This window comes from Oncorhynchus masou, chromosome 29 (assembly GCF_036934945.1).
Source record: "Oncorhynchus masou masou isolate Uvic2021 chromosome 29, UVic_Omas_1.1, whole genome shotgun sequence".
Taxonomy (NCBI): Eukaryota; Metazoa; Chordata; class Actinopteri; order Salmoniformes; family Salmonidae; genus Oncorhynchus; species Oncorhynchus masou.
In genome coordinates, this window is record NC_088240.1 from 65,713,658 (window position 1) to 65,740,620 (window position 26,963).

General features: G+C 44.5%; 1 protein-coding gene across 7 annotated transcripts in view; it reads right to left on the bottom strand.

Moving 5' to 3' along the window:
- arhgef2 (rho/rac guanine nucleotide exchange factor (GEF) 2) overlaps positions 1-26,963 on the bottom strand; it is a 54,653-nt gene that overhangs the window by 9,537 nt on the left and 18,153 nt on the right. For 6 of the 7 annotated variants that reach the window (XM_064945746.1, XM_064945745.1, XM_064945748.1 and 3 more), the window contains one exon: positions 4,795-4,957. In XM_064945746.1, the coding sequence (XP_064801818.1) occupies positions 4,795-4,957 (163 nt within the window). Of the gene's footprint in view, positions 1-4,794; positions 4,958-21,785; positions 22,074-26,963 lie in introns of those variants that run through there. The other variant, XM_064945751.1, reaches the window with a different exon arrangement.

Sequence of the window (26,963 nt, forward strand, 5' to 3'; positions counted from 1 at the left end):
ACACACACACACACACACACACACACACACACACACACACACACACACACACACACACACAGAGAGAGAGAGAGAAAGCAGAATCTCCCTTACAAAACTCTACATATTCCTTTACTTTAGTCTTTCCCATGTCTCTGCCCAGATTACACATTTGCTACCAAAGCAGGCTAAATACAGCCAAAAAAATTCAGAAAAACGTCAGAAGTATGCTTTGCTTTGGTGGGGTGCATTTCTTTGGTGCCGTTCCTATTTTCAACCAATAGTTTCCACGCACATTAGAGGGAACACAGGGCTAAAAATACACTCTTTTCAGGGCGTGTTCTCCATAAAAGCCAACATTTTACAGAGCATGGACTCAGCAAACACGCTGTCTACTTAAACCTCAAAATGAGAGGCACACTGTGGCTCATTCATCGCTCAAACTCTCACAACACTTGCAGACCCTTACACACACACACACACACACACACACACACACACACACACACACACACACACACACACACACACACACACACACACACACACACACACACACAACAAACGATTTAAACATACTCAAAGCTACTCCCACACCACTCCTTACGGAAGGACAAACACATCCAGTAGATAATGTCCCGATGCTAAAACAAACAGACTAGGCCCCTTGCTCACTAAACCAACATGGCTGCCTTCTCCAAGTACTGTTAGACCCTTCCCCTAAAGCTCAATTGCTGCTCGAAAACTAGACTGGAGACCCAACAAGAGTCATGGCATACTATTATAGATGTGTCCATACAGAGTGGATTTACAACCTAGAAATGCTTTGGGGTTTCAAATACTGCCTAGAATCCCCCCTTCCATATGACACTAAATTATTTACAGCTCACTTGTCTTTAGCTAATTATCATATTTATTTGTATGATAATACTGTACACGGAGGGTACAAAACATTATGAACACCTGCTCTTTCCATGACATGGACTGACCAGATGAGTCCAGGTGAAATCTATGATCCCTTATTGATGTCACTTGTTAAATCCACTTCAATCAGTGTAAATTAAGGATTTTTAAGCCCTGAGACAATTGAGACATAGATTGGGTATGTGTGTGCCATTCAGAGGGTGAATGGGCAAGATAAAATGTTTAAGTGCCACACCTGTTTGTGTCAAGAACTGCAAAGCTGTTGGGGTTTCACACTCAAAAGTTTCCCGTGTGCATCAAGAATGATCCACCACCCAAAGGACATATAGCCAATTTAACACAGCTGTGGGAAGAATTTGAGTTAATGTGGGCCAACATCCCTGTGGAACGCTTTTGACATCTGTCAGTACATGACCTGACAATTTGAGGCTGTTGTGAGGGCAAAAGGTTGGAAGGTTCTTAATATTTTGTGTAATCTAGGGCCCTCAGATTACGTCAAAATGAGCCAAACAACAATGGCCTGTTCGTCTTAATCTGAGTCTTTATCTGTGTCTGAGGAGGTAATCTCACATGTACTGACACAGAGCTATGCAGAGGCTACACACAGTAAGTTACACCCTGCTGGATACCAAGCAGGGCTCCTATTGGTCAGTTATCTGTTCATGCAGAGAACAATAAGAGGTGAAGCAGGAAATAAACATGAGTCCAAATGTTGATGAAAACAAAAACAAAATGTCTTTCTCTACAGTAATGGAATAAAGTCCCTGAAATTAATTTGAAATAAATAACAATAAATTAAAAGATACCTGTGGACTTTATTCAATTTCAAGCCAAACATTGATGTAAAACAAGAACATGTACTTAATTGATTGAATACATAGACAACATTGTAAAAGCATTGACGAGAAATCCTCCCTAGTGACTCCAAACCGGAAACATCCACTCAGACATGAAATCAATGGATTCTCCCAAAACAGGCAGTGCTACCTACTCCACATGCACACACACACACACACACACACACACACACACACACACACACACACACACACACACACACACACACACACACACACACACACACACACACACACACACACACACACACACACACACACACACTCCCCCGCACCCAGCCTAAACATATGTCTCCCCAATTCACAGGGGACCTCAGATAGCAATCCCGATGTAGGACAATGTTATGACCCCGTATTAAAACGTCTCTGGGTCTCTGAGGCAATATGGCTCCCTATCAGACCACTGTGTTAAACGGGAGTGGGATAACTGTGTTACCCTCAGCTCATCCATCATTATTACTGTTAGGGACCACTAATGTCTGTGGACGCAGAGAGGAAGAGGGATTGGGACTGTGTCTGTGCGTCCGTGCAGACCTGCCTGCCTATGTGTGTGCGTCTATGTGTGCGTGCATGCGCGCAAGTGTGTGTGCGTCTATGTGTGCATGCATATGTGTGTGTACGTGTGTGTTAACACACGTCAGTGTGGCAGATTGCTTGTTAATCTCCCACACTCCAACTGCCAGATGCACTATTTCCAGATTACAGTCGGGGAGCGAGGTAGCAGCTGTGTATTGGGGCAAGAGGGGGAGGAGGGCATCCACCAAACAAAGAGAAAAGCCCCTCTCTCAACAGACAGTGGGCTTCATCATAGACCTACTGTATAATCTCCTGAGCCTGCATTCTGTACTGTGTTTACACTATAGCTACTTTGTCATTCTCCATCTCTATAGTGAGTCTTACAGGTCTAATGGTTGTGTTGCATCTGATTATAACATATTAGCAAACTGAGATGACAGTGAAACGATAACACAGGAATTAATAAAAGGTCAAAACTGTGAAAAATATTAGTTCAGTTTCACATAAACCTCCAAGACAAACTGACTATGACTGACCCAAGGCATGCTGCCTAAACCAATTTAAATTCTTATCTAATCTACATCAAATAGACTCTCGACTGAAAATATCTTAACTGGCTCAGAATGTGAATATATGAACAGAGAAGCCAACAATGGTATTCCCAACCTGAAATAGCCGCACACCTCAGTCCTCTCTCCTACTTAGGCCTCCACTCTCTTTCTTTCCCCTTTCTCTCCAGTGTAATTTGCAATGATAATGAATTCATGCCCCCTTCAGCCCAATACGCACAAATACACACCCAGACCTGACCCCCTGAATATAATTATGCCCCCAACCCAAATCAATAGCCTATGATCAGTGTTCTATCTAAACTACAGCTGTTGTACCTCTTCCTCCCAACTGCAATCTCTGTTCCCACTGTCTCTCTCATTCTCAAGTACCGGAACTCTCTCTCTCTCACACTCACACACACAAACACAAACCCCCCCTTCTTCGGCAGCAGACATGTGTAATCAAACCCCATGCCAAGAGCCTTCCCCCTCCCAACCCCATGCCCCTCTGTACCCCTTCCCTCCCTCTGTGCTCCCCTTCTCTGTCTGTCTGTCTCTCTCTCTCTCTTCTCTCTTTCTCTTTGAGCCTGGTCTTCAGAGCCGTAGGGGTCAAGGTAACGAGGTCGAAGATGGAGCCACTATTTCCTCAACTTGAAGGACAATAAACTTCATCCCTACATCAATATTCAATCGAAATAGGTAATAGAGCTTGATAAGAAGACAAAAGCATCCCTCTTTCCCTTTAGGAATGTCCGTTTGGATTAATTTAATGATAAATACAAATGTCAATCGACTATGACTGTCAATTGAATTGTCTTTGCTGCTGCTGTGGGGGCAGTGTAGTGTTATTGCATTGTATAACACTCATTTCAAAATGGGGTAAGCAAAACAAAAATACAATTCACAGTATGGACTTCCTCTATCTCAGGCAAACTCCTCTCTGTCTGTCAATGTCATCATGCATCATCTATACAGCTTTGTCTCCTACTCTGTCTTTCTGGCTCACTTGTTTGTGAACTAATATCTCTCTCTCCCCCCTCTGTCTCTCTTGACCTGAGAACTGATGGCCCCTGAGGAGTCTTTTCACTCAATATGTTCTCCTCTACCTCCACCTTGTACCTGTCTTTCCCCCTCTTTATCTGTCCACCCTTCTCTCTGGATCTTCCTCTATTTATTTGCCCCGTTTGCCCTGGAGTCTGCCTTCTCCCACTCCACCCTCTCTCCCTCTTTCTTTCTCTCTTTCTCCCCCAGCTGTTCCTCCAGGCCAGTGGAGAGAGGGGCAGGCCGTCTGATCTGTGCTCCCCACACACTAACACTATTGTCTGGGCCGGGCAGGGGAAGGGAGAGGGTTCTCCTAGAAGTCAACAGCTGATTGATTCTCAAAGGGAGGGAGGGAAGGAAGGGGAGAACGAAGGGAAGCAAAGAAAAATACTCTCTCTGTTTCCTTCTCTCTTTTTCTCAGTTATTTCCTTCTTTTGATCCATCTCTTTGGCTCATATGTCTCTTCTACCTTTATCTTTATTGACCCACACGTCCTACCCCACCTCTCTCTCTCCACCCATATTGTTTGAATCTTCTTTTTCTAGCCCCAATCTCTCTCTCCTGCTTCCTCCTGCTGTTCTTTTGTTCACCCTTTCTCTTCCCAAGAAGAAAGAGAGACAGTCACACTAGACAGTCACTAACCTCTCTCTCTCACACACACACACACACACACACACACACACACACACACACACACACACACACACACACACACACACACACACACACACACACAAAGGTCATCTTCCTAATAGTTCAATATGACAACCCTGGGGCAAGATGTCCGTTGGTCCTGATCTGGTGATGCATCAATACATCAATACCCCAATAATGTTGTCGCTAATAACATTAGGCTTTTGTCTGGGCCTTGTGAATGTATGTACTGCCTACAATAGTGTGTGTGTGTGTGTGTGTGTGGTACTCACTGGGGCAACTGAGGGCCTCTTTAGCGGTGATGCTTTTGTTGCAGGCGGAACAGAGGGTGGTGGCAGACACGGTGAGGGAAGTGAAGAGGTGGCCGTTGCTGTAGCGCGCCTCCCGCTCCCGCGCCTCCTTCTCTCTCTCCTTCATCCGCTCCTTCTCTTTGTTCTGTAACCAAAGACACAAATCAGTGCCAACCGATGCAATCTGTGTGGATATGAACTGTTTTAACTCTCGCTCATCTCACACTGTCAACCGTTCTGGATATTCCACAGCTGTGAGATGCTTGTCTGGTACTCAGGTCTCCTCATACTGTATATGCAGCATGCACTTTGTTTCATAGAGTAAGTTTCACTGGATGAGGACAGCTGGTGCATGAGGAATTGTAAATGTGGTGTTTTCAGGAATAGTATCTCTCTCTCCCTCCCACTCTGGGAGATTGACAGCCTGGGGACTGCCTTTAATCCCATTGTTACACTACAGGGCTCTCCATGCTGCCTCAGCATAACTCAAGTGTATTCAGTGTGAGTCTGTATTTAAGCAATTGCGCCTGTATGTGTCCTTGTGCATCTAAGAATGTGCGTGTGTGCACTACGCTAATTAGTATAGGCGCATTTGCAATTGTGTAGGTGTGACTAAAATGTGAATGTTCCAGTGTTACTTTGCCTCTGTAACATCCAGCTGTTCCTAGCACGGTGCCTTATTTTATACCACACATTTTAATGGCAGCCTGTCTGTCTGTGTCCAGACCAGAGCACCAGTCTATGCTGCTGGCTGTGACTCTGGCCGTGCTGCTAAGTGAGCAGAATGGTCAGGTACTAAACAGCATTTCACAGCCGGTGGCCTTTTAGTCACAAACTAATCTCCTGATGTTGTGAACACAGACAAAGTAGTCCATCTTCAGTGGCTTTTGTCACTCTGTTTTCCTAAATGCTCTCAGCTAATTATCAACTCAACAACATGTGGTGTTACGATGAGATTGAACCCAAAAAACGCTCTAACTGAAGAAACCTTTTGGAACCCTTTTCTCTAAGAGTGCAGACTTCAGACCCTTGACGTACACATAAGGAAAGGAGGGGTTAAACTCACCGGAACGTGCCACACAACTATAATGTTATCGGAAAGAGGAAGAGAAATAACGAAAAGAGGGATTTGTCATGGGTTCCTTTGAGAACCTAAACAAAAGGCCTGGGGGCCCCATTGTGAGGAACTCATTCAGGACATGTCCTCCATGGCACCATCTCAGGGGTATGTAAAACACACCCAAAGGAAAGAAAGCAGAGAGGTATGGAGGAATGGATGGAGTGAAAGAAGAAGGGAGGGGAGTTCAAACCCATCCATTTACATTAGCTAATTAAAAAGGCAACCCGCCAAGATTTTGATCTGAGGTGAAAGTGGCGGAAAGAGACTCAAGGGTAAGGACATATAGGACACACTGACACATGCAACATGCTGGTGTGATGACTAGCTACAGTTGTGACGCTGTAATGACGGTGGAATGAGGTGAGACGGGCAGGGGGACAGCTTAGGTCCAGGACACTGGGTCCACTTTCAGACGCTCATGTCTAAACACACACAGTATGGACAGTAAGTAAACCACATTTACATTCACTCCGGTTTGAAGAGGATGAAAACAGGTGCACAATTTGGCACTGGGCACCAAGCCAATGCTTGGTAAATCTTTCTAAGCTTCTCGGGAAGAATTAATCCATAGAGTTTAACTGCATCCATGTAGCGTCCATCGCCTAGCAACTCCTGTACAGTATGTCTGAGGCGGGCTGGCTTTAATGGCGGCAGGATGAGCACTGCGGCAGCATGCTCTAATCCACTCTGTCGCCCGCAGAGCAGAGGTAGGTTAGTCGACTGTTACCAAACTGCCTCCCTCACTATTATTAATGCACAGTCAGCTCCATCAGTCAAGACCACCTTATTAAGACCTTTTTCTATAGAACTGACTTATGCTAGATATCTGGCACACTGACTGAATTTCCCCCCTCCCCCTATCCATCGCTCTCACACACTCGCTCCCTCTCCCTCTCTCGACTCCTCTCTTCTTGTCTCTCTCTATCCTACCCTCCTTATCACGCTCCTCTATAGTGGATTAACAGATTGGATTAGAATCCTCTGACTCAGGGCGGATAGGGGATGGTGTGAAAGACGAGAAAGATAGATAGTGAGCGATAGGAAGAGAGAGCGAGAGAGAGAAGAGTGAGTGAGATTGCTAAGAGCATTTAATTGAGGGAAAGAATGCCACAATGCAGTTTATGAAGAGCGGCGCTGCTGGTAAATTGTTACCAAATGGGCGTAATGACTTTTTAATGAAAAGAGGGCGGGGCAGTGGGGAGGAAGAGAGAAGCTGCTGTTATAGACCAGGGATTAGAAGATACTATTAAGGGGCGGATGAGGCAACAGACTTAACCTCTGCCCAAGCCTTCCAGATATCGAACCTTACCCCACGGAGGAATTTACACTGTTTGGTGGATGAGCAGAGGACAAGGCCTTCTTGCTCTTTCTCTATTTGGTCTCTCTCTCCCTCTACTCAATTCAAATGTCTTTATTGCATGACAATAGACATATCACAAGGAAAATGCTAGGAAGTAAGACTGGGAAAGTGTGTACTATGAAGAAATGAAGAGTTCATTTCCACGACGCTATATCCACAAATGTTTTCATCAGAAAAGATTGCTTCTGGGTACCGTCATGTGTGTGTAAAACATTACTGTTCTCAGATTTTTCATTCATAGATTTTAGAATGATATGAAAATGTGTTTAGCTGGAATGGAATGTTCATATCCTGTATATTTGACTGTGATACGTGGTTGTCTCACCTAGCTATCTTAAAATAGCTAAGTGACTTGCCTAGTTAAATAAAGGTTAAATAAAAACATTTAAATAAATGAATGCACTTAAGAGCACCTGCTAAATGAATAAAATGTAAATAATCTACAGACAGATCTCATATACAGTGGCAAGAAAAAGTATGTGAAACCTTTGGAATTACCTGAACTTCTGCATAAATGGTCATCAAATTTGACCTGATCTTCATCTAAGTCACAACAATAGACAAACACAGTCTACTTAAACTAATAACACACAAACAATTATACGTTTTCATGTCTGTTTTGAACACACCGTGTAAGCATGTATGTGAACCCTTGGATTTAATAACCGGTTTAACCTCCTTTGGCAGCAATAACCTCAACCAAAAGTTTTCTGTAGTTGTGGATCAGACCTGCACAATGGTCAGGAGGAATTTTGAACCATTCCTATTTGTAACAGTATAACTTTAAACCGTCCCCTCGCCCATACCGATCAGACCTGCACAATGGTCAGGAGGAATTTTGAACCATTCCTATTTGTAACAGTATAACTTTAAACCGTCCCCTCGCCCATACCCGGGCGCGAACCAGGGACTCTCTGCACACATCAACAACAGTCACCCTCGAAGCATCGTTACCCATCACTCCACAAAAGCCGCGGCCCTTGCAGAGCAAGGGGAACTACTACTTCAAGGTCTCAGAGCAAGTGACGTCACCGATTGAAACGCTATTTAGCACGAACCACCGCTATCTAAGCTAGCCGTTTCACATCCGTTACACTCACCCCCCTTTTGACCTCCTCCTTTTCCGCAGCAACCAGTGATCCGGGTCAACAGCATCAATGTAACAGTATAATTTTAAACCGTCCCCTCGCCCATACCCGGGCGCGAACCAGGGACCCTCTGCACACATCAACAACTGACACCCACGAAGCATCGTTACCCATCGCTCCACAAAAGCCGCTGCCCTTGCAGAGCAAGGGGAACTACTACTTCAAGGTCTCAGAGCAAGTGACGTCACCGATTGAAACGCTATTTAGCGCGAACCACCGCTATCGAAGCTAGCCGTTTCACATCCGTTACATATTTACAAAAGTGTTTCAGTTCAACAATATTCTTGGGACATCTGGTGTGAACCGCTCTCTTAAGGTCATGCCATAACATCTCAATCAGGTTGAGGTCAGGACTCTGACTGGGCCACTCCAGAAGGCATATTTTATTTTGATGAAGCCATTATGTTGTTGATTTACTTCTGTGTTTTGGGTCACTGTCCTGTTGCATCACCCAACTTCTGTTGAGCTTCAATTGGCGGACAGATAGCCTTAGATTCTCCTGCAAAATGTCTTGATAAACTTGGGAATTCCCTTTTCCGTCAATGATAGCAAGCTGTCCAGGCCCTGAGGCAGTAAAGCAGCCCCAAACCATGATGCTCCCTCCACCATACTTTACAGTTGGGATGAGGTTATGTTGGTGTGCTGTGCCTTTTCCTCTCCACACATAGTGTTGTGTGTTCCTTCCAAACAACTCAACTTAAGTTTTATCTGTCCACAGAATATTTTGCCAGTGGCACTGTGGAACATCCAGATGCTCTTTTGCGAACTTCAGATGTGCAGCAATGGTTTTATTGAACAGCAGTGGCTTCTTTTGTGGTGTCCTCCCATGAACACCATTCTTCTTTAGTGTTTTACGTATCGTAGACTCGTCAACAGAGATGTTCGTATTGTTCAGAGATTTCTGTAAGTCTTTAGCTGACACTCTAGGATTCTTCTTAACCTCATTGAACATTCTGCGCTGTGCTCTTGCAGTCATCTTTGCAGGATGGCTACTCCTAGGGAGAGTAGCAACAGTGCTGAACTTTCTCCATTTATAGACGATGTCTTACTGATGAACATTAAGGCTTTTAGAGATACTTTTGTAACCCTTTCCAGCTTTATGCAAGTCAAGAATTCTTGACCTTGGGTCTTCTGAGATCTCTTTTGTTCAAGGCATGGTTCACATCAGGCAATGCTTTTGTGATTAGCAAACTCAAATTTTGTGAGTGTTTTTTAAAGGGCAGGGCAGATTTAACCAACATCTTCAATCTCGTCTCATTGATTGGACTCCATGTTAGCTGACTCCTGACTCCAATAAGATTTGGAGAAGTCATTAGCCTAGGGGTTCACATTCTTTTTCCAACCTACACTGTGAATGTTTAAATGATGCATTCAATATAGACAATAAAAATACAATAATTTGTGTGTTATTAGTTTAAGCAGACTGTGTTTGTCTGCTGTGATTTAGATGAAGATGATGTCTAATTTTATGACCAATTTATGTAGATATCCAGATAATTCTAAAGGGTTCACCTACTTTTTCTTGCCACTGTAACTGTATTGGGGGGGAAATGCATTCATTCATTTTATATTGATGCCACAAATGCATACTTTGTACAGTTCTTTGAACCTAGCAGTGGCACTTATTTCTCTGAGAGTGAGGGGATATGTAGCAATCTGCCAAAAAAGTAGAATTATTTGTCTTTCTGAAATGAAACCATCAAGTGATAGATTTTAAACGAATACATGTCTATCATTGAACAACACCATACCATGAACACAGACTGAAGAAAATCACTCCAATCTCTTCCATAATTTCTTTACAACAATAAAAACTAATTTACCAACATTTCTGAAAAAGGATATACACTGAGTGTACAATACATGAGGAGCACCATCCTAATATTGAGTTGATCCCCCTTTTGCCCTCACAACTGCCTCAAGTCTGGACATGAACTCAATGTGTCGAAAGCGTTCCACAGTTGTGTCAAGTTGACTGGATGTCCTTTGGGTGGTGGACCATTCTTGATACACACAGGAAATTGTTAAGCATAAAAAACCTTGTAGCGTTGCAGTTCTTGACACGCTCAAACTGGTGCGCTAGACACTTCAATATGTTGTCTTGCCCATTCACCCTCTGAATGGCACACATACACAATCCATGTCTGAATTGTTTCAAGGCTTAAAAATACTTCTTTAACCGCTTTCCTCCCCTTCATCTACATGGATTCAAGTGGATTTGACATCAATGTGACATCAATAAGTGGTCACAGCTTTCACCCGGTCAGTCTGTGTCATAGAAAGAGCAGGTGTTCTTAATATTTTGTACACTCAATGTACAGTGTATGGTCCCCCTCCCCTCCTCCTCTCTCATAGGATTCCCCTGTATCAGATATCTGTCCTTGGCTGACCCTCAGACTATCTGGACGCCAGAGGAGAGCTACTGGCAAAAATCTGTAGTCGACTTGTTTATTAAACTGCCTCTCCCAGGCTCCTGGCCAGTCTGAGAGGAGACCACATCACAGTGTGTTGAGTTAATCAGCCTAAGGAGGCCGCTAGGGTCCATGACCCTACCTCCGTAAGACCTCACCCCCAACCACAAGACCCTGAGATAACATCCGATTTGGCTGTACAAGCGTCATAGGATCAACTTCTCATTGATGATCAGAGGAAGGGCGAGGGATTCAATCAAACATGTACGATGGAATGTATTACGGAAAACCCGCACTGGGAGAAATATCTCCTTTGAACTTCGTACACTGAAAAAAAAGCTATCACCACCAAACAGGATGTTGAACCAAGATTACATCATAATACCTGTATTTTTACATCCATGTTTCAATCTAAAATGAGATACTTCACACGCGTGCGTCAGTTGTGTCTACAGAGAATGAGTATCCTGCACAAGGCCATAAAAGCAGTACACAAATCCCGCCTGGGGATTATGAACCAGTATCCCCTCAGGTCACCACCACTATGCCATTTAACAGTATCCCAGTCTGAACTCTGACCCCAGACAGATAAGACACAGAGATAAAAGAGCTGTTAACATGCTGCTGTGGTGAACAACACAAACAACCAGCAGGTCAATAAACCTGCTATAGGGGAATGATCAGAAAAATGTATGATGAGGGCAACGTTCCTTGTTATTTTGGATGGGGGAGTCTATCGTAGACTTTTTCTCTCAGTGGTCGAAGAGCACCTTTGGCCAAATTCAGCCAGCCAGCCAGCCAGTAGCATGGCTAATCTTTTGTTTGGTAAATTCATATTAGACTGGCACTGGTGTCTATATAAGGTGGCATGTATTATTTTATTTTTTTAGATGGAAGGAAGTGACCTAATTGGTTTACTGTAAGCAATGAAGCTTGGGTATGCTGCTGGGATCTGGCTTTATTGATGCTAATGGTTAACCAAGAGGTTGGCATGACCAAGAATCTAGCCAAATAGATACAGATACACAGTGCTAGGCAGTTAACATGGAGTTCTGTGTGTATGCAAAGACATATACTGAGCAAAAATATAAAAATGCAACATGCAACAATTTCAAAGATTTTACTGGGTTACAGTTCATAGAAGGAAATCAGTCAATTGCAACAATTCACTAGGCCCCAGTTTATGGATTTCACATGACTGGGCAGGGGCACAGCCATGGGTGGGCCTTGGAGGGCATAGGCCCACCCACTGGAGAGCCAGGCTCAGCCAATCAGAATGAGTTTTTCCCCACAAAAGGGCTTTATTTACAGACAGAAATACTCCTCAGCACCCCCACTATAACACATGGGCAAGGGTGCAGCCATTGGACTTGGGAGAAAGGCCCACCCACTGGGGAGCCAGGCCCAGCCAATCAGAATGAGTTTTCCCCCACAAAAGGGCTTTATTACAGGCAAAAAAAAGCTTTTTGTGCGTATGGAATATTTCAGGGATCTTTCATTTCAGCTCATGAAACACGGGACCAACACTTTACATATTGCGTTTAGATTTTTGTTCAGTATATAATAAATAGAATGGACATGACTATTTAAAGCAATTTTCAAAATGTTTTTATGCCACACGTCCATTTCTGATGAGTCAGTTTCCAAGCGTCAACCAGGTGTCCTGCAGCAACAATAACACTTCATATTTATCATGACACTTCTACACTTTACTGGGCTGCCATGACAGATGAGGTCAGAGGAGTTTCAGATGAGATGGACAGAGAGCCATCTAGATTCTTCCCTTTCTATGAAGAGTGCTATCTGGAAACGACAAGACTCAGGAAGTCTCTGTTCCCTTTCAGACTGCGATACCGGCATCTGTTGTTTTCAGGGGACTGAACACATGTGCAGATGCCTGAGAATGTGAATGTGCTCACTTTTGGTCCCTCTATTATAAGCTTCTATGAAGACATGTCATTCACTCCCCTTCCTGGAACCAAACAGCCTCAGAGACTCAGACACAACAAAACTAAACAGGAAAGGGAGAAACAAAACTCACAATGTGCCTGAAAAACATAGTTTGGAAATGGGTTTGTATACACAGTCCAGACATTTTTGTAAAAAGTAGTTTTTGTCTCAGTAATCAGTTCTGCCAAAATGTCCATGCTAGTGCTTCAGTGTTGACATCACACACCGGAAGTTCATTATACTGACTTCCTGTTTCATGGATAAGGCAGTGGAGCCAGAGGAGAGGTTGTTAAACTATTTTGTTCAGTCTGACTGACTTAGCAGACATTTTAGGCATTTTTTCTGTCGTATAACTGGATATGTAGTGAATGTAGGTTAAGTAAAGAACAGTGACAACCCACTGGGCAAAGAAATGGTTGAATCAACATTGCTTCCATGTCATTTTAACACTAAGATTCAATGTAATGACGTTTAATCAACGTGGGAAACTGATTGGATTTGTAAAAAGTCATCAGCGCAACAGAATTTCGGCTTTTTCCACCCAACTTTTAACCTAAATCCAATGATATGGTTACATTTTTTGTTGATTTCACGTTGAATTCAAGTTAGTTGACAACTCAACCAAATGTAAATCAAAACAAGACATTGAAATAATGTCTGTGCCCAGTGGGAAGTTCAAATCAACTAGGAATTTGAACCATAGGCCTTCTACTAACTATATGACTGGTAACTATAGAATGGATGCTGTAAACATAAATGTTTATTAACTTATAACTAATAAAAAGTTCAATAAAACAATGTTTAAAAATGCATTAAGACTGTAAATACATTCATCATGTAGCTCATAACACTGATTCAATGCTAAAATAAATGATATAGCTTTGTTTTGATGTGTAGGCCCACTATTGCTCTCCCTTAAGTAACTCATTATTCACAGAGTGTAGTCATAAGTTAATACAGCCAGACAATAACAAGCTTGGCTGATCCTTGTTCCGGTTGACTGAATAGCTTTGGCTGTGTCCTCTCCTCTGTTTATGTGTCATGTATTCTTTTTGCCGACACACTTTCAACCCAGAGAGAGAGCATACAACCTGATGGAGAGAAGGGTTAAACTGTGTGACGCCAGCTCACTGAAGCGAGATCAGTGCAGTCTAATCTGAGGGGTGAATAAGTGGTCAACTAACCTCAGAATGACACTAACTAATGATAAGACAGAAAGTCATTAGTGCACAAAGGATTCCCAGAATACCTGCATACAGAAACACAAGTTAAATCTGAAAACAAATGTAAACGTGACACTATTGATATAGTTCGACATTTACAGGGACATATGCCAGTGGTCCCCAATGAGATTATGTTCCTGAAATGATATATGTAAACAATCAAAAACCATTGTGCAGTCGGCCTCTATTTGAGTTCATCAAACTAAACCAAGGTGTGTCGGGCAGGAAGGGCTGTCCTTGCGACATCACAGGAAAGTCCCCTTGGCATGCCATAACAGAGTTAGTGGTAGTCAGCATGTGGACATACACTGGGAGAACAAAGACCTTTTGCCTTTGCTTGCGACACAATTGGTCTGCGGAAGCCCAGGATCTCCTTCAAGTTAACCCTGTGTCGTGCGTGAAGAGCGGAGGCTTAATGGCAGTCCCTCTGTTCTAGGAGAGGAGGAAGTGTGTGGGGGGGGTCTTATGGGAGAGAGTGTGCTTGCTACTGTCCGCTGTAGCTGTTGTCTTTCTCATTTCAGATGACATCGACAGCTTAGAGTGAAAAAAATGATATCTAATGATTAATTAAATATCCTCAGAACGACCTTTGTGAACAAGCACGGTCACCAGTCACCATAGCACATATGAGTGACAGTAAAAAGAGTGATGGAATAGCTACACTACAAAGTGTCACAGCTTGATCAGATCGTCAATAGCAACATGGAAGAGTCTCTGCCTAAACCCCCCAAAAAAGGAGTGAAGTTAAAGGTATTCACTGTCTAGACAAAAAGTCCTCCTCCATCTCATCTTAGGTCATCTAACAGAGAGAGTGAGTACGAGGGAGAGAGAGAATGAAACAGGGATACCTAGGAAAGAGGGAGAGGCTTGGAGGGGAAGACCCACGAGAGCAGGAGGCTGAAACGAGTGAAGGAGAAAAAGAGAGACCTAAGTGAGAAATAAATGGGCCTGGGATGAAGGGGGGGGAGAAAAAGCAGACAGATGGAGAAACGGATACAGGGGGAAGAGAGAGAGCCCCAGAGAGAGGTAGAGAGATAGAGAGAGTGATGTGGCGAGGAAACAAAAGAGGAGAAGAGAATACCTGACACAGCGAGAGAGCCTAGCAGGTAACTGGATTTCAGCGTGTATTGATGGAGGAACAAAGAAATAGAGAGCAGACAAAGAACACAAAGAGAGATGGAGAAACTGGAGACTCTGGGGAAGAGAACTACTGGATGTGTTTAGAACTCTATCCTAAGGGTTACTAAATGTATTGGAAAAATACATTGAGTGTGTGGATCCATAGTTCTCATCTTAGTGTGTATGTGTGTGCATTCAGTACGTGCATGCATGTGTGTGTGTGTGTTTGTGTGGCAGCAAAGGGGAGGCATGGATATAGTATCTTTGTGCTGTGTGTGTGTGGTAGCAGGGGAAGGTGGTCATTATAATAGTGTGAACGTGTCCATCCTTTGCATGTTCCTGTAGGTGAGGAGACTACAGACGTAGGATCTTAATTTGAGCCAGTTTGCTACACCAGGAAAATAACCTTGCATGAACAGGAAATGTGGATCATAATTAATGGAAATATTTTGTAGGGCAAATCAAGCCTTTTAAACCTTGAATAACCTACAAGTTTGCATTTAAAATTTGCAGCAACAAAAGAGTGATCAAATAAAGATCCTACATCTGTATCAGATGGCATCCATCATGAGGCTTAGTACACTATGACCTTGATGATGTGAGGCGAGCCCACACAGTTATGTGGGAAAACAAATGACTGCCCCCAAGTTAGCACCTGACTGTCCCAAGGGCACATTAATTAATAACAAGTACAGCTACACCCCCCCCCATCACATGCTTTGTGCTAATATTAATTTATATTAGTGATCAGGGGAAAAGATCTATGCAGTTACATATTGCAATATACATTTTGGACAACATTATATCCATATTTGACTCTAACCCTAATTTATAGTCACATTTTGTGTATTTCCCACTGATAAGTATGACTGGATATGTTTTCACTAGTAACCCTTCTATTCAGATCAGTGTTTATGGATACTGTGATGAAGCTACAGTATTTCAGTCTGCTGGGTAAATACTGTAGCAGACTCAACCCAGTAGCAGCCACTCAGGGGGAGTGTGAGGGGGGCACTGGGGCTATTGACTGGTCATCAGGTTCACACAGGGTGTTGTTTGTTTTAAGAAGCTCTCTGATGAGTTCACGTCCTGTGACTCTGGCTTTAGTTAGTTTGGGTTCCACCCCTGACCCCCACTCAGTCACCTCTAGTGGGGGTTTCACAAAGGCAATGCTAAGACTCCAAAGAAAACACCTGTAATGAAATGCTAGCTATTGCAACACCCAACCCCCCTACACAAAGTCCTTTACCTGCAGACTACTAAGCACCCTTCCACCTATCCTTATTTCTCCTAAATGTTTTCTTTCCTCCTGCTCTTTTGTAACTACTCGCTAGTCTGACAACTGAGTCTTCCCCCCTGCTCTATGACCGCCGAGAAGAAACGAGCATGGCGTTTGGCTGGAGCATGTGGCTGAGTAGCCAGCCAAACCTGTCACTCTCCTCTTCCTCAATCTCTAATCCTCCTTCTCTCCTGCTCTCTCACTTTCTCTCCTCCCTCCACATGTCCATTCCCCTGCCAGTCTAGTCAACAGCTGTGAGGTGAACCCATGGTCCGTTACCAGGCTGACTGGAAGAACGTTTTCACAGCCCCCTAAAGCAACACTGTTGACACAGGTGCAGTCACACACTGGTGACCACAATGACAGTGTGTGATCTGTCAACAGAAGGTGAGATGGTGTGTCCATGTGTTTGTGATTATGTCTCTGTTGGGTGTTAAAGTGTGTGTAGTAGTAACCCATGAACACAAGTGTTTGTGTGCGTGCATGCATGTTGTATAGTGTATGGTCTGTTTGTCTGGCTTTTCACCCCCCCCCCCGACCCCCTACCCACCCCCCCGACCACCTACCCAGCCCAACTATAACCAAACCACCCACTCTCTAATTCCATCTGCCACATCACCTCTCTCCCTCTCCGTTCCTTTTTCTAATTTACTTCTCATTCCTCTCATATTACAACCTTTGAGAAAGCCATTGTGGAGATGTGTGTGTTGGTGAGGTGGGCAGAGAGGGAGGTGCTGTATGGAGGGAGAGAGCAAGAGAGGGTGAGAGAGAGCGAGAGGGGGGGCAGAGGGGACAGGTGAGGTGCTTTGTCAGCATCAGTCACACACTAGCCTGTAACCGGATCCTTGCTGTCCCTAGAGCTCTGAAAGCACACCAGTTATTATATCACTCTATTCGCACAAATCGAGTGAGAAAAACATGCTACATTTACCTGACCCTCATTGGTCTGTAAAAGCTGGAAGAGTTGAAACCAAGCATGTTCCCCACCAAACACAAAGAAAGGCCTTGTTCATTGATACAGGCCAATTGTCTTATTTATGAGGTAATTCAGGTTATAGGATTTGAACTAGTAAATCGGATAACCAATCAATAACCTTCAGCTGCTGCTTTCTACCCAGACCTCCCTTGGCCTACAAGCCTACAGTTTATCATCCCAAACACACCTTTGCCCAATCCGAACCGTAACCATTATCCAGTAAGCCTTGGACCAGCTCTCCATCTCTTTCCTCTCAAGGACTTTAACACCACTTCTTACTCTCACTAGGGAGCAAGGGAACGTGGCCCGAGATGTTGATGTTTATTTCCCATTTTCTCTTTCATTCTCTTCTCTCTTCCTCTGCCCTTAACCTTCCCTCTCCATTTTTCACATGACTGAGCAGTTCAGGCCCATTAACTGGGCACTCCTTACGCCTGGGCCTGCAGACATATGATGCATGCCCACTTTATGAGTCTGAAGAATGGCCCCTCTATGGCACTGTCTGAAATGGAAGCTGATCTAGTACTGGGCCCATATAAAATACCATGAATGGAACCAACAGGTCACCATTTAACCTAAATAAATAACCATTTGGAAGGCTACATGCCACTTTGACTAGGTAGAACATATATTTTTTTAAATATATTTTTGGTTTAAAGAGTAAATAATGACATCCGCTCACTTGTTTCCCTGCTTGTATTGTGGTCTTTCAGCATGTCACACACAGATGTAGGATCTTAACTTGATCATTCTTTTGTTGCTGAGAATTGTTCTGCACAACAGGAAATGCAAAGTTGTTGTGTATTCAAGGTTTAAAAAGGCTTCTAAAGTTAATGTGTTCTACTTAACAAATGTCAGACTTGATTTGCTGTAACAATTGTTTTTGCATCAACCCCTAAAAAAAAAGGTATGTTCTATCCATTGTAATTCAATGGTGTCGGTCTGTCTCCCTTCATTGGGCTGCAGATCTGAAGAAGGAAAGGTTACAGGTCATAAGTCATATTGGCATACCGGAGGAAGTGAAGAGTGAGGGTTAGATTGCAGGTTTCTGAGGTCACATGATCAAAGGCTTCGTTAAGATTAGGGAGCTTATGGCCTTGGGTTTAAGGACAGAGCGCAGTGTGTCAGTCTGACAACTGGAGTGTGTGCGTGCAAGCATTTCTGTGCGTGAGAGTGAGTGTAGGTATTCCATTTAGACTCCCGGCTATTGTTCCTGGAGGCACCGACCACTGGAGCACATAATGAGACTACAACAGGCTGATCAAACAGACACTCCTCGCCTGTCTCAAACAGATATACGACAACACAAGTGCCCAATGCCTGCCTACCCTTTGAGCAACCCACACAAATTAAAACACTCGCCCTCAAAATGTGATTACCAAAAAGGTAAGGACTGACTCACCTCCTGTCTTTCTGACTCACCCAGACACTTTCAGCCAACTACACATCTCATAATATTAGTCTTCCAGGTAGATTTAAAACTCTGATATATGATTTGGCAATAACAGTGTGAAGTGAGTTATTGGCACAGCAATGAGGGAGAGATGATGTGGTTAAATCCCACCAGTCAGAGCCATTCCCCAACTGGTACAATGGAGACCCTGTGACAACTGACAAGAGAGCTTCCTCACTCTTTCTCACACACGCACAATATCTTTCTCTATCGTCCGCTATCCCTTCCCAACCTCTCCGATTCTCCCTCTCATTCCATCTCTTTCACTCAAACCCCATCTCTCATCTTCCCCCAGGGCTGTATATGTCACAATCCCTTCTCTGTCCTGCCCCACATTCTACCCAATGATGTGCAACTTTGATGGGGTGCATAGGGTCCAATGAACAGCAATGAAACCCCCAAGAGAAAATAAAGGGTTGGGTTGTGAAATGCATGAAACATGGGATTTCTGGCTGATCTGAATGTATGCCAATGCCAAATCTCTTTCTCTCACACATACACACAGACCAGAAGTGTGTGTGTGCGCATTTGTCTGTGTAGACATTGAGCCCTGGGGTATTTCATATGTGACTGTCTGGCACTAGGAGTTTGTATTGGCATGTGGCTCTGTGTGACTATGCATGCCAGCTCTCATGCCTTTCCGCCAGTCACATCTGCTGTCATGTGTGTGTTAGGGTCTGCTTGTTCTAGTGGGGGTGGGGGTCACAACACCAAGATGCTAAATTAGCTTTGGCCAAAAGGCTGACATCCCACAGTCAGGCGAAGAACCCCCCCCCCCACACACACACACGTGTTCACATTCAAACAAATATGTATGCATGCACACACGGAAATCTCACACTCTAACCTCTCTGACTCAGTGGGCATCACCTACCAACATTTCCCCTGAACACAATGACACACAATGGAATTGAAGCTAGTAATGTTGCCAGTGGAGAATATGTTTTTCTACATTTGGACTTCTGACTACTTGGCTGGGTCTTACAATCTATGCTTACAACAGCTGTACTTTCTCCACGATCCTGCTCTAACAAAACCTTCTGTTGTGGCCTTCCCCATTAAAGGTTAACCAAGCAAAAGGCTACACAAGACAGAACTACATTGACACTTGTGTTTCCATAGGAACTTACCTGTAAACATCTGAGCTCTGACTTCAACCACACACAAAGCAGTGAGATAAGGTGTCATAGTATACACACAGACCAACCTCACAGTACACATCACACAGAGATAGTAGCACACATTCCCTGTACACACACACACACACACACACACACACACACACACACACACACACACACACACACACACTTTGCCTTCTGATCAGGAAGCAGTAAGATGAATTAAAACTGCTGCAATAATGATAGGCATAAAGCAAGAGGAGCATATTACACCTGTTTAACCTGTCAAAGACCAGGAACACAAGACAACAGGTTATACACACCCTCTGCGGGGGGGGGGGGGGTAGACAGGCTAACGGGAGAGAGGAGGGATATGTACTATTGCCATGTTCTAAGACTATAAAATAGAGCCAACATATTTCATGCATTAAAAGGACACTATGGGGACTCTGTTGAAGATAAGAACTGGTCCAGATCTGGATCCAAAGTGGAGCAGAAGAGAAGGCTGGGAAAGGGAAGTGAACAGGTCATGTGGTCTAAACGGATGCTAAACTTGTAGAAATGTTTCTGATTTAAACAGGTGTGAAGGGACAGTAAACAGCATGACCACACGTGTTGAGTAGAACTCAGACACACAAGACAAGGAGTGATCTGTTCATCCAAACACATTCAACGTTCTGATCTTTTATCCATACCATACACTCAGAAAAAAGAGATTCAAAATGGTTCTTTCGACTGTCCCCTCTGTGGGAAGGGTTCTACCTGGAACCAAAAATGGGTCTTCAAAGGGTTCTCCTACGGGGATGGCACCTTTTTTTACAAGAGTGTATTTGAGAAACTACTTTTTCAATTGGGATATGTCAGCATCTGTGTGTGACCTAGTACTGTGCAGCACATGACGGCAACACACATCCACAACTGTGCTATATTCCACTCTTGTCACTTTCAGAGTGCTTGATACAATTACTGCGAAACAGAGACAATGTATCCTTATCATCATGCTGCAGCAACCAAATCACATGGCGAAGACAGACAACAGAGCCCGGGAGACTTATAACAAATCCAATGATTATAAGAATAGGCTATAGGCATCTCTTTGACGTATAACGTTGTAGAGCATTTGCAACGGTATCGCTCAGAATACAGTTGAACAATATTTCAATTTTTGAATACGTGTCATGTGTCTAATAGCATAACTGCATCGTATTGCAATTACTGTTCGACATATTATTGATCCGTAATATTCCGTATAGTCCACGACTAGACCAATGACACACTTGCGGTTTTCCCCCCTCCCCCAAGCGATTTCCTCTATCACGGACAGCATGTTCGGGGTCTCAAGCTTTGGCTGCTGTGCCGCACTATGCAACCCTTTTGCCAAGCGATATGGTTTTCTATGATATGCAAGGTGCGGGACAAACATTGACAAAGAAGACAAAACCATTAGCCTTAATAGTAGTCTAAATCATTATTAAAAGGTTGTTTCATTACATTGCCAGTTACTACCATACAAAGCAGGAGTCCAAGAGAGCGCTCTCGTTTTCCCACTCATCTTGGTATACCCGGGATGAGTAAATGGGGCATTTCCAAGTCATTGCAGTATTTTACTGTAAAAAATCATCATGATCTATTTAAATAATAAACACATGTAGGCTATTATACATGTTAGAATAACCCATGTTACAGAACTATTGATATAGGCTACTCGTGGCCTACTACATTTTAACAAATTGGTATTGAAAATGTAAATGTATTATCTATGCTATTGAATACTTTACTGAACAGTTATTTAGCCATATGACTATTCACTCACCCGTAAATTGATTTCTTTCATTCTCTCTTGACGCGTTTTTGGCAGCGGTTCAGTGACACGGGACATAACGAGGACGGGATCAACAGAGAATGATCCTCAATTTAAATCAAAGGTGATCTCCTATCCTTCTCTTTCCCTTTATTACAATATTTTAATAAACGTTGATAAAATGACAGTTAGATGTTTCCAGTGGAACAGGCGGCGTCAGATAATAGCGCATGGAGGGCGAATCCGTTAACTTTTCTCCATATGTCGGAGTACGCGCCTCGACGAACAACTGAACAGTTTCTCATGCAGGAAACTCGAACTCAGCACTCAGGAGGAGGAGCGAACATTCGGAGCAAAACACCCCCTTTCATTATTTTCACCAACCACAGATGAATATTGAGTACTTAACCCGCCCACTGGGTAAAGAGACGTAATCAAAAGCCAATAATCAGATGGTGGCTATATTTTTTGAACCACACCTCTAGAGGTGAAGGTTGCTTGGTGTGTAAACCTAGGCTTCATGTTTAGGTTCGCTAAATGAGTTGTGCCCCTGTACAGTCTATGGTTGCCCCCTATGGTTTACTGTACATTTACAGCACATTTCAGATTGTGTGAAATCTCCATTATTAAGCTGCGCAACTTGAGCCACATAATGTGAGTTGGTCTGTTGACGTGGCAAACACATCATCGTGAAAACCTCCCATTTGGGCAATGCCTGGAAGAGGAACCATCTGTTGGGAGGTGATGCCTTGAAGGCAAAATGTGGACTGGAAATGGTTCATGTATTTGGGAATATAACAAGGAAAAGAGAAGAATAGTAAAGGAATAGATGGACTGTTATGATGGAGAGAAGGAAAAGAGGGAGAAGGGCGGGTTAATCAAGGAGGCACTTAAGAGTGACCCGGGGCTAAATTTAGAAAGCAACAAGAGAGGAAAACGCCCAATTTCTACTTTACTGGACGTTCCCGTCTCCACCTCTCTGAGCATGCACAATGTATTATCACTCTCTGTTTCTCTCTCTTCTTCTTCTCTGGTTCAGTTGAGGGCTATCTGCATCCTTCCTTCTCCACCTCTCTGAGCATGCACAATGTATTATCACTCTCTGTTTCTCTCTCTTCTTCTTCTCTGGTTCAGTTGAGGGCTATCTGCATCCTTCCTTCTCCACCTCTCTGAGCATGCACAATGTATTATCACTCTCTGTTTCTCTCTCTTCTTCTTCTCTGGTTCAGTTGAGGGCTATCTGCATCCTTCCTTCACCACCTCTCTGAGCATGCACAATGTATTATCACTCTCTGTTTCTCTCTCTTCTTCTTCTCTGGTTCAGTTGAGGGCTATCTTCATCCTTCCTTCTCCACTGTGATCCTCTCCAGCTCCTCAGGTCATCATCTTCTCTTCATGAGTCCTCATCTGATACCAATTGCTTTCCGACATGGCCAAACACACACACACACACACGTGTGTGCATGCAAGCGTGAGTGAGTGAGTGCGTGCAATACCTGGCAGGTATGATATGAAACAGCACACAGGTGTTGGATACAGTACAATACTTCTATTGACCATAGTCACCCAACATCACACACACACACACACACACACACACACACACACACACACACACACACACACACACACACACACACACACACACACACACACACACACACACACACACACACACACACACACACCAAGTGTCACTGTCACACACTAACCCTCTGAAGAGTTATTGTGAGGGAGACAACAACGCCTCACATTACAGAGTGAGTGAGAGAAAAAGTGTGTGTGTGTGTGTTAGAGAACGAGAAAATGTGTAACAGCGTGATGAGGGCAACAGTATTCCCTTTCAAAACAGAAAAGAGGAGCACGTCATTTAGCGAAAGAGTCCTCATAAACAGTTATAAGCATCTATAACATGACATCCCCCTTCGCATAGTTTCCGATATGACGAATGGAAAACAAAGAGAGCGAGGGATAAAGAGAGTGACGATGAGGAATGGACAGAGGAGAGAGACGAAGAGCAGTTAGTAGTGAACATGTTGGTATGATAGGATATTAGACGATATGGAAAGGATGTGGTGCGATAGCGGGACAGCTTTAATCAGGAAGGGTATATTTGCTTGGCTAATACTCTCTGGACCTCCGCAGGCTTCTTTATGGGTTTCATATCCGCTGTTCTGCCTGCCTCAGTTTGTTTAAACTCCTACTACCTCAGAATGGACATTTGGAATAGGGGAGATAAAAGTAGAAAAGAGAGAGAGAGATGGAAAGAGGAAGGTAGAAGGGGGGACAAAGAGAGGTGAAGAGAGAGATAGCGAGATGGAATGAGGGAGGTAGAAGAGGGATAAAGAGAGGTGAAGAGAGAGATAGCGAGATGGAAAGAGGAAGGTAGAAGGGGGGATAAAGAGAGGTGAAGAGAGAGATAGTGAGATGGAATGAGGGAGGTAGAAGGGGGGATAAAGAGAGGTGAAAAGAGAGATAGCGAGATGGAATGAGGGAGGTAGAAGGGGAGATAAAGAGAGATGAAGAGAGGAAGCAGAGAGAGATTATCAGACACTGTAGATGGGAGGGAGAGGGAGAATAGAAAATGATGGAAAGATGGAGGAAGAAGTGGATATATGAAAGGGTGAAGAGAAAAGCAAAGGGAGAGAGATGGAGTGGGGACTGTAGAAGGGACGGCAGAGAAGAATAACAGAAAGTGGTGCAAGAGAGAGTATAAGCAGAGAAGGGGAGGCATTGAGAGCAAGGGAGGAAAATGGGGTGGGATTGAGACAAATGAACTGAGGAGTGGGGGTGGAGTGATGGAGAGAGAGGGGGAGCTGGGGAGAGAGGGGGAGCTGGGGAGAGAGGGATAGCGGAGGAGAAAAGCCGGCTTGCTGATGCAATCCTGCCACCCGAAGCAGTAACTGCCCAGCTGGGAAAGAGAGAGAGATTAAGCTAATGGAGAGAGAGAAAGCAGGGAAAAGAGAGGGGGAATGAGGAATGAAGGGAAAATAGAGGTGTGACTTTGGCCAAGAGCTATTAAATACCTATTTTCTTACGTAAAACTGTTAAGTACATTCACTGTTAAACACAGAGAGACACACACACACACCACCAATAAATGATGCTGAGCACACACACACTTCCTCTTTCTCTCTCTATGGGACACAGTGGACACACACCAACAAAACCCAGATATATGTTGTCCAGATGCGTTTGCTCTTAAGCGAGGTACGTGTCAATCTACAAACATAACTTCCTCCTACTCAACTACTCAAAAAATATCAACTATAAAAATATAAACGCAACATGTAAAATGTTGTTCCCATGTTTCATGAGCTGAAATAAAAGATCTCATACGATGTTCTATACGCACAAAAAGAGCATTTCTCTCAAATTCTGTGCACAAATTTGTTGACATCCCTGTTAGTGAGCATTTCTCCTTTGCCAAGACAATCCATCCACCTGACAGGTGTGGCATATCAAGACGCTGATTAAACAGCATGATCATTACACAGGCGCAACTTGTACAGGGGACAATAAAAGGCCACTCTAAAATTAGCTCTTTTTTTAAACAACACAATGCCACAGATGTCTCAAGTTTTGAGGGAGTGTGCAATTGGCATGCTGACTGCAGGAATGTCCACCAGAGCGGTTTCCAGATAATTGAATGTTAATTTCTCAACCATAAACTACCTCCAATTTGGCAGTACGTCCAACCGGGCTCACAATCGCAGACTACTTGTAACCACGTCTGTCACGTTCTGACCTTAGTTCCTTCATTATGTCTTTGTGTTAGTTTGGTCAGGGTGTGAGTTGGGGTGGGTAGTCTATGTTCTTTTTTCTATGTGGTTATATTTCTATGTGTTTGATCTGGTATGGTTATCAATCAGAGGCAGGTGTCGTTCGTTGTCTCTGATTGAGAATCATACTGTTTCCCCATTTTGGTTGTGGGTGTTTGCTTTCTGTTTTTGTGTCTGCACCAGACAGAACTGTTTCGGTTGTTCTTTGTGTTTTGTTAATCAGTGTTCAGTTCCATTATTAAAAGTATGAACACGTACCACGCTGCACCTTGGTCCTCACCTTCTTCCACCTACGACAGCCGTTACAGAACTACCCACCAACCAAGGACCAAGAAGCGAGGTATCGATCAGCAGCGTTCTCTGGACTCATGGACATGGGAGGAGATTTTAGACGCCAAGGGACCCTGGGCACAGGCTGGGGAATATCGCCACCTCAAGGAAGAACTGGAGGCAGCGAAAGCTGAGCGGCGGCGATATGAGGAGGCAGCACGGCAGCGCGACAGGCACGAGAGGCAGCCCCCCCCAAAAAATTTTTGGGGGGGCACACGGGGAGTGTGGCAAAATCAGGTTGGAGACCTGAGCCCACTCCTCGTGCTTACCGGAGGAAGCGCAGTATTGGTCAGGCACCATGTTATGTGGTCAAGCGCACGGTGTCGCCAGTATGAGCTCATAGCCCGGTGCACTATAGGCCAGCCCGCCGCAAGTGCCATGCGAGTGTGGGCATCCAGCCAGGGCGTGTTGTGCCGGCTCAGAGTGTCTGGTCTCCGGTACGCCGTTTCGGCCCAGGTTATCCTGCGCCGGCTCTGCGTGCTATGTCTCCGGGGCGCTGGGAGGGGGCAGTGCGTCCTATGCCTACGCTCCGCCCGTGCCGGGCGAATGTGGGCATTGAGCCTAAGGGAGAGGTGCGAGTAGTATACACCAGATCTCCAGTGCTCCCCCACAGCTCGGTTCAACCTGTGCCTGCACTCTAGATGGTCATCCAGCCTGGAGGAGTGGTGCCAAGGCTGCGCACCAGGGCTCCAGTGCTCCTCCACAGCCTGGTCCATCCGGTGCCTCCTCCACGCACCAGGCCTCCTGTAGGACTCCCCAGCCTGGTGGGTCCTGTGGCAGCCCCACGCACCAGGCTGTCTCTCCGTCTCCTCCCTCCAGGTTCTCTCTCCAGGCCAGAGCTGCCCGTCTGTCCTGAGCTGCTGGAGCTGCCGGAGCCGCCCGTCAGTCCTGAGCTGCCGGATCCGCCCGTCAGTCCTGAGCTGCCGGATCCGCCAGTCAGTCCTGAGCTGCCGGAGCCGCCCGTCAGTCCTGAGCTGCCGGAGCCGCCCGTCAGTCCTGAGCTGCCGGAGCCGCCCGTCAGTCCTGAGCTGCCGGAGCCGCCCGTCAGTCCTGAGCTGCCGGAGCCGCCCGTCAGTCC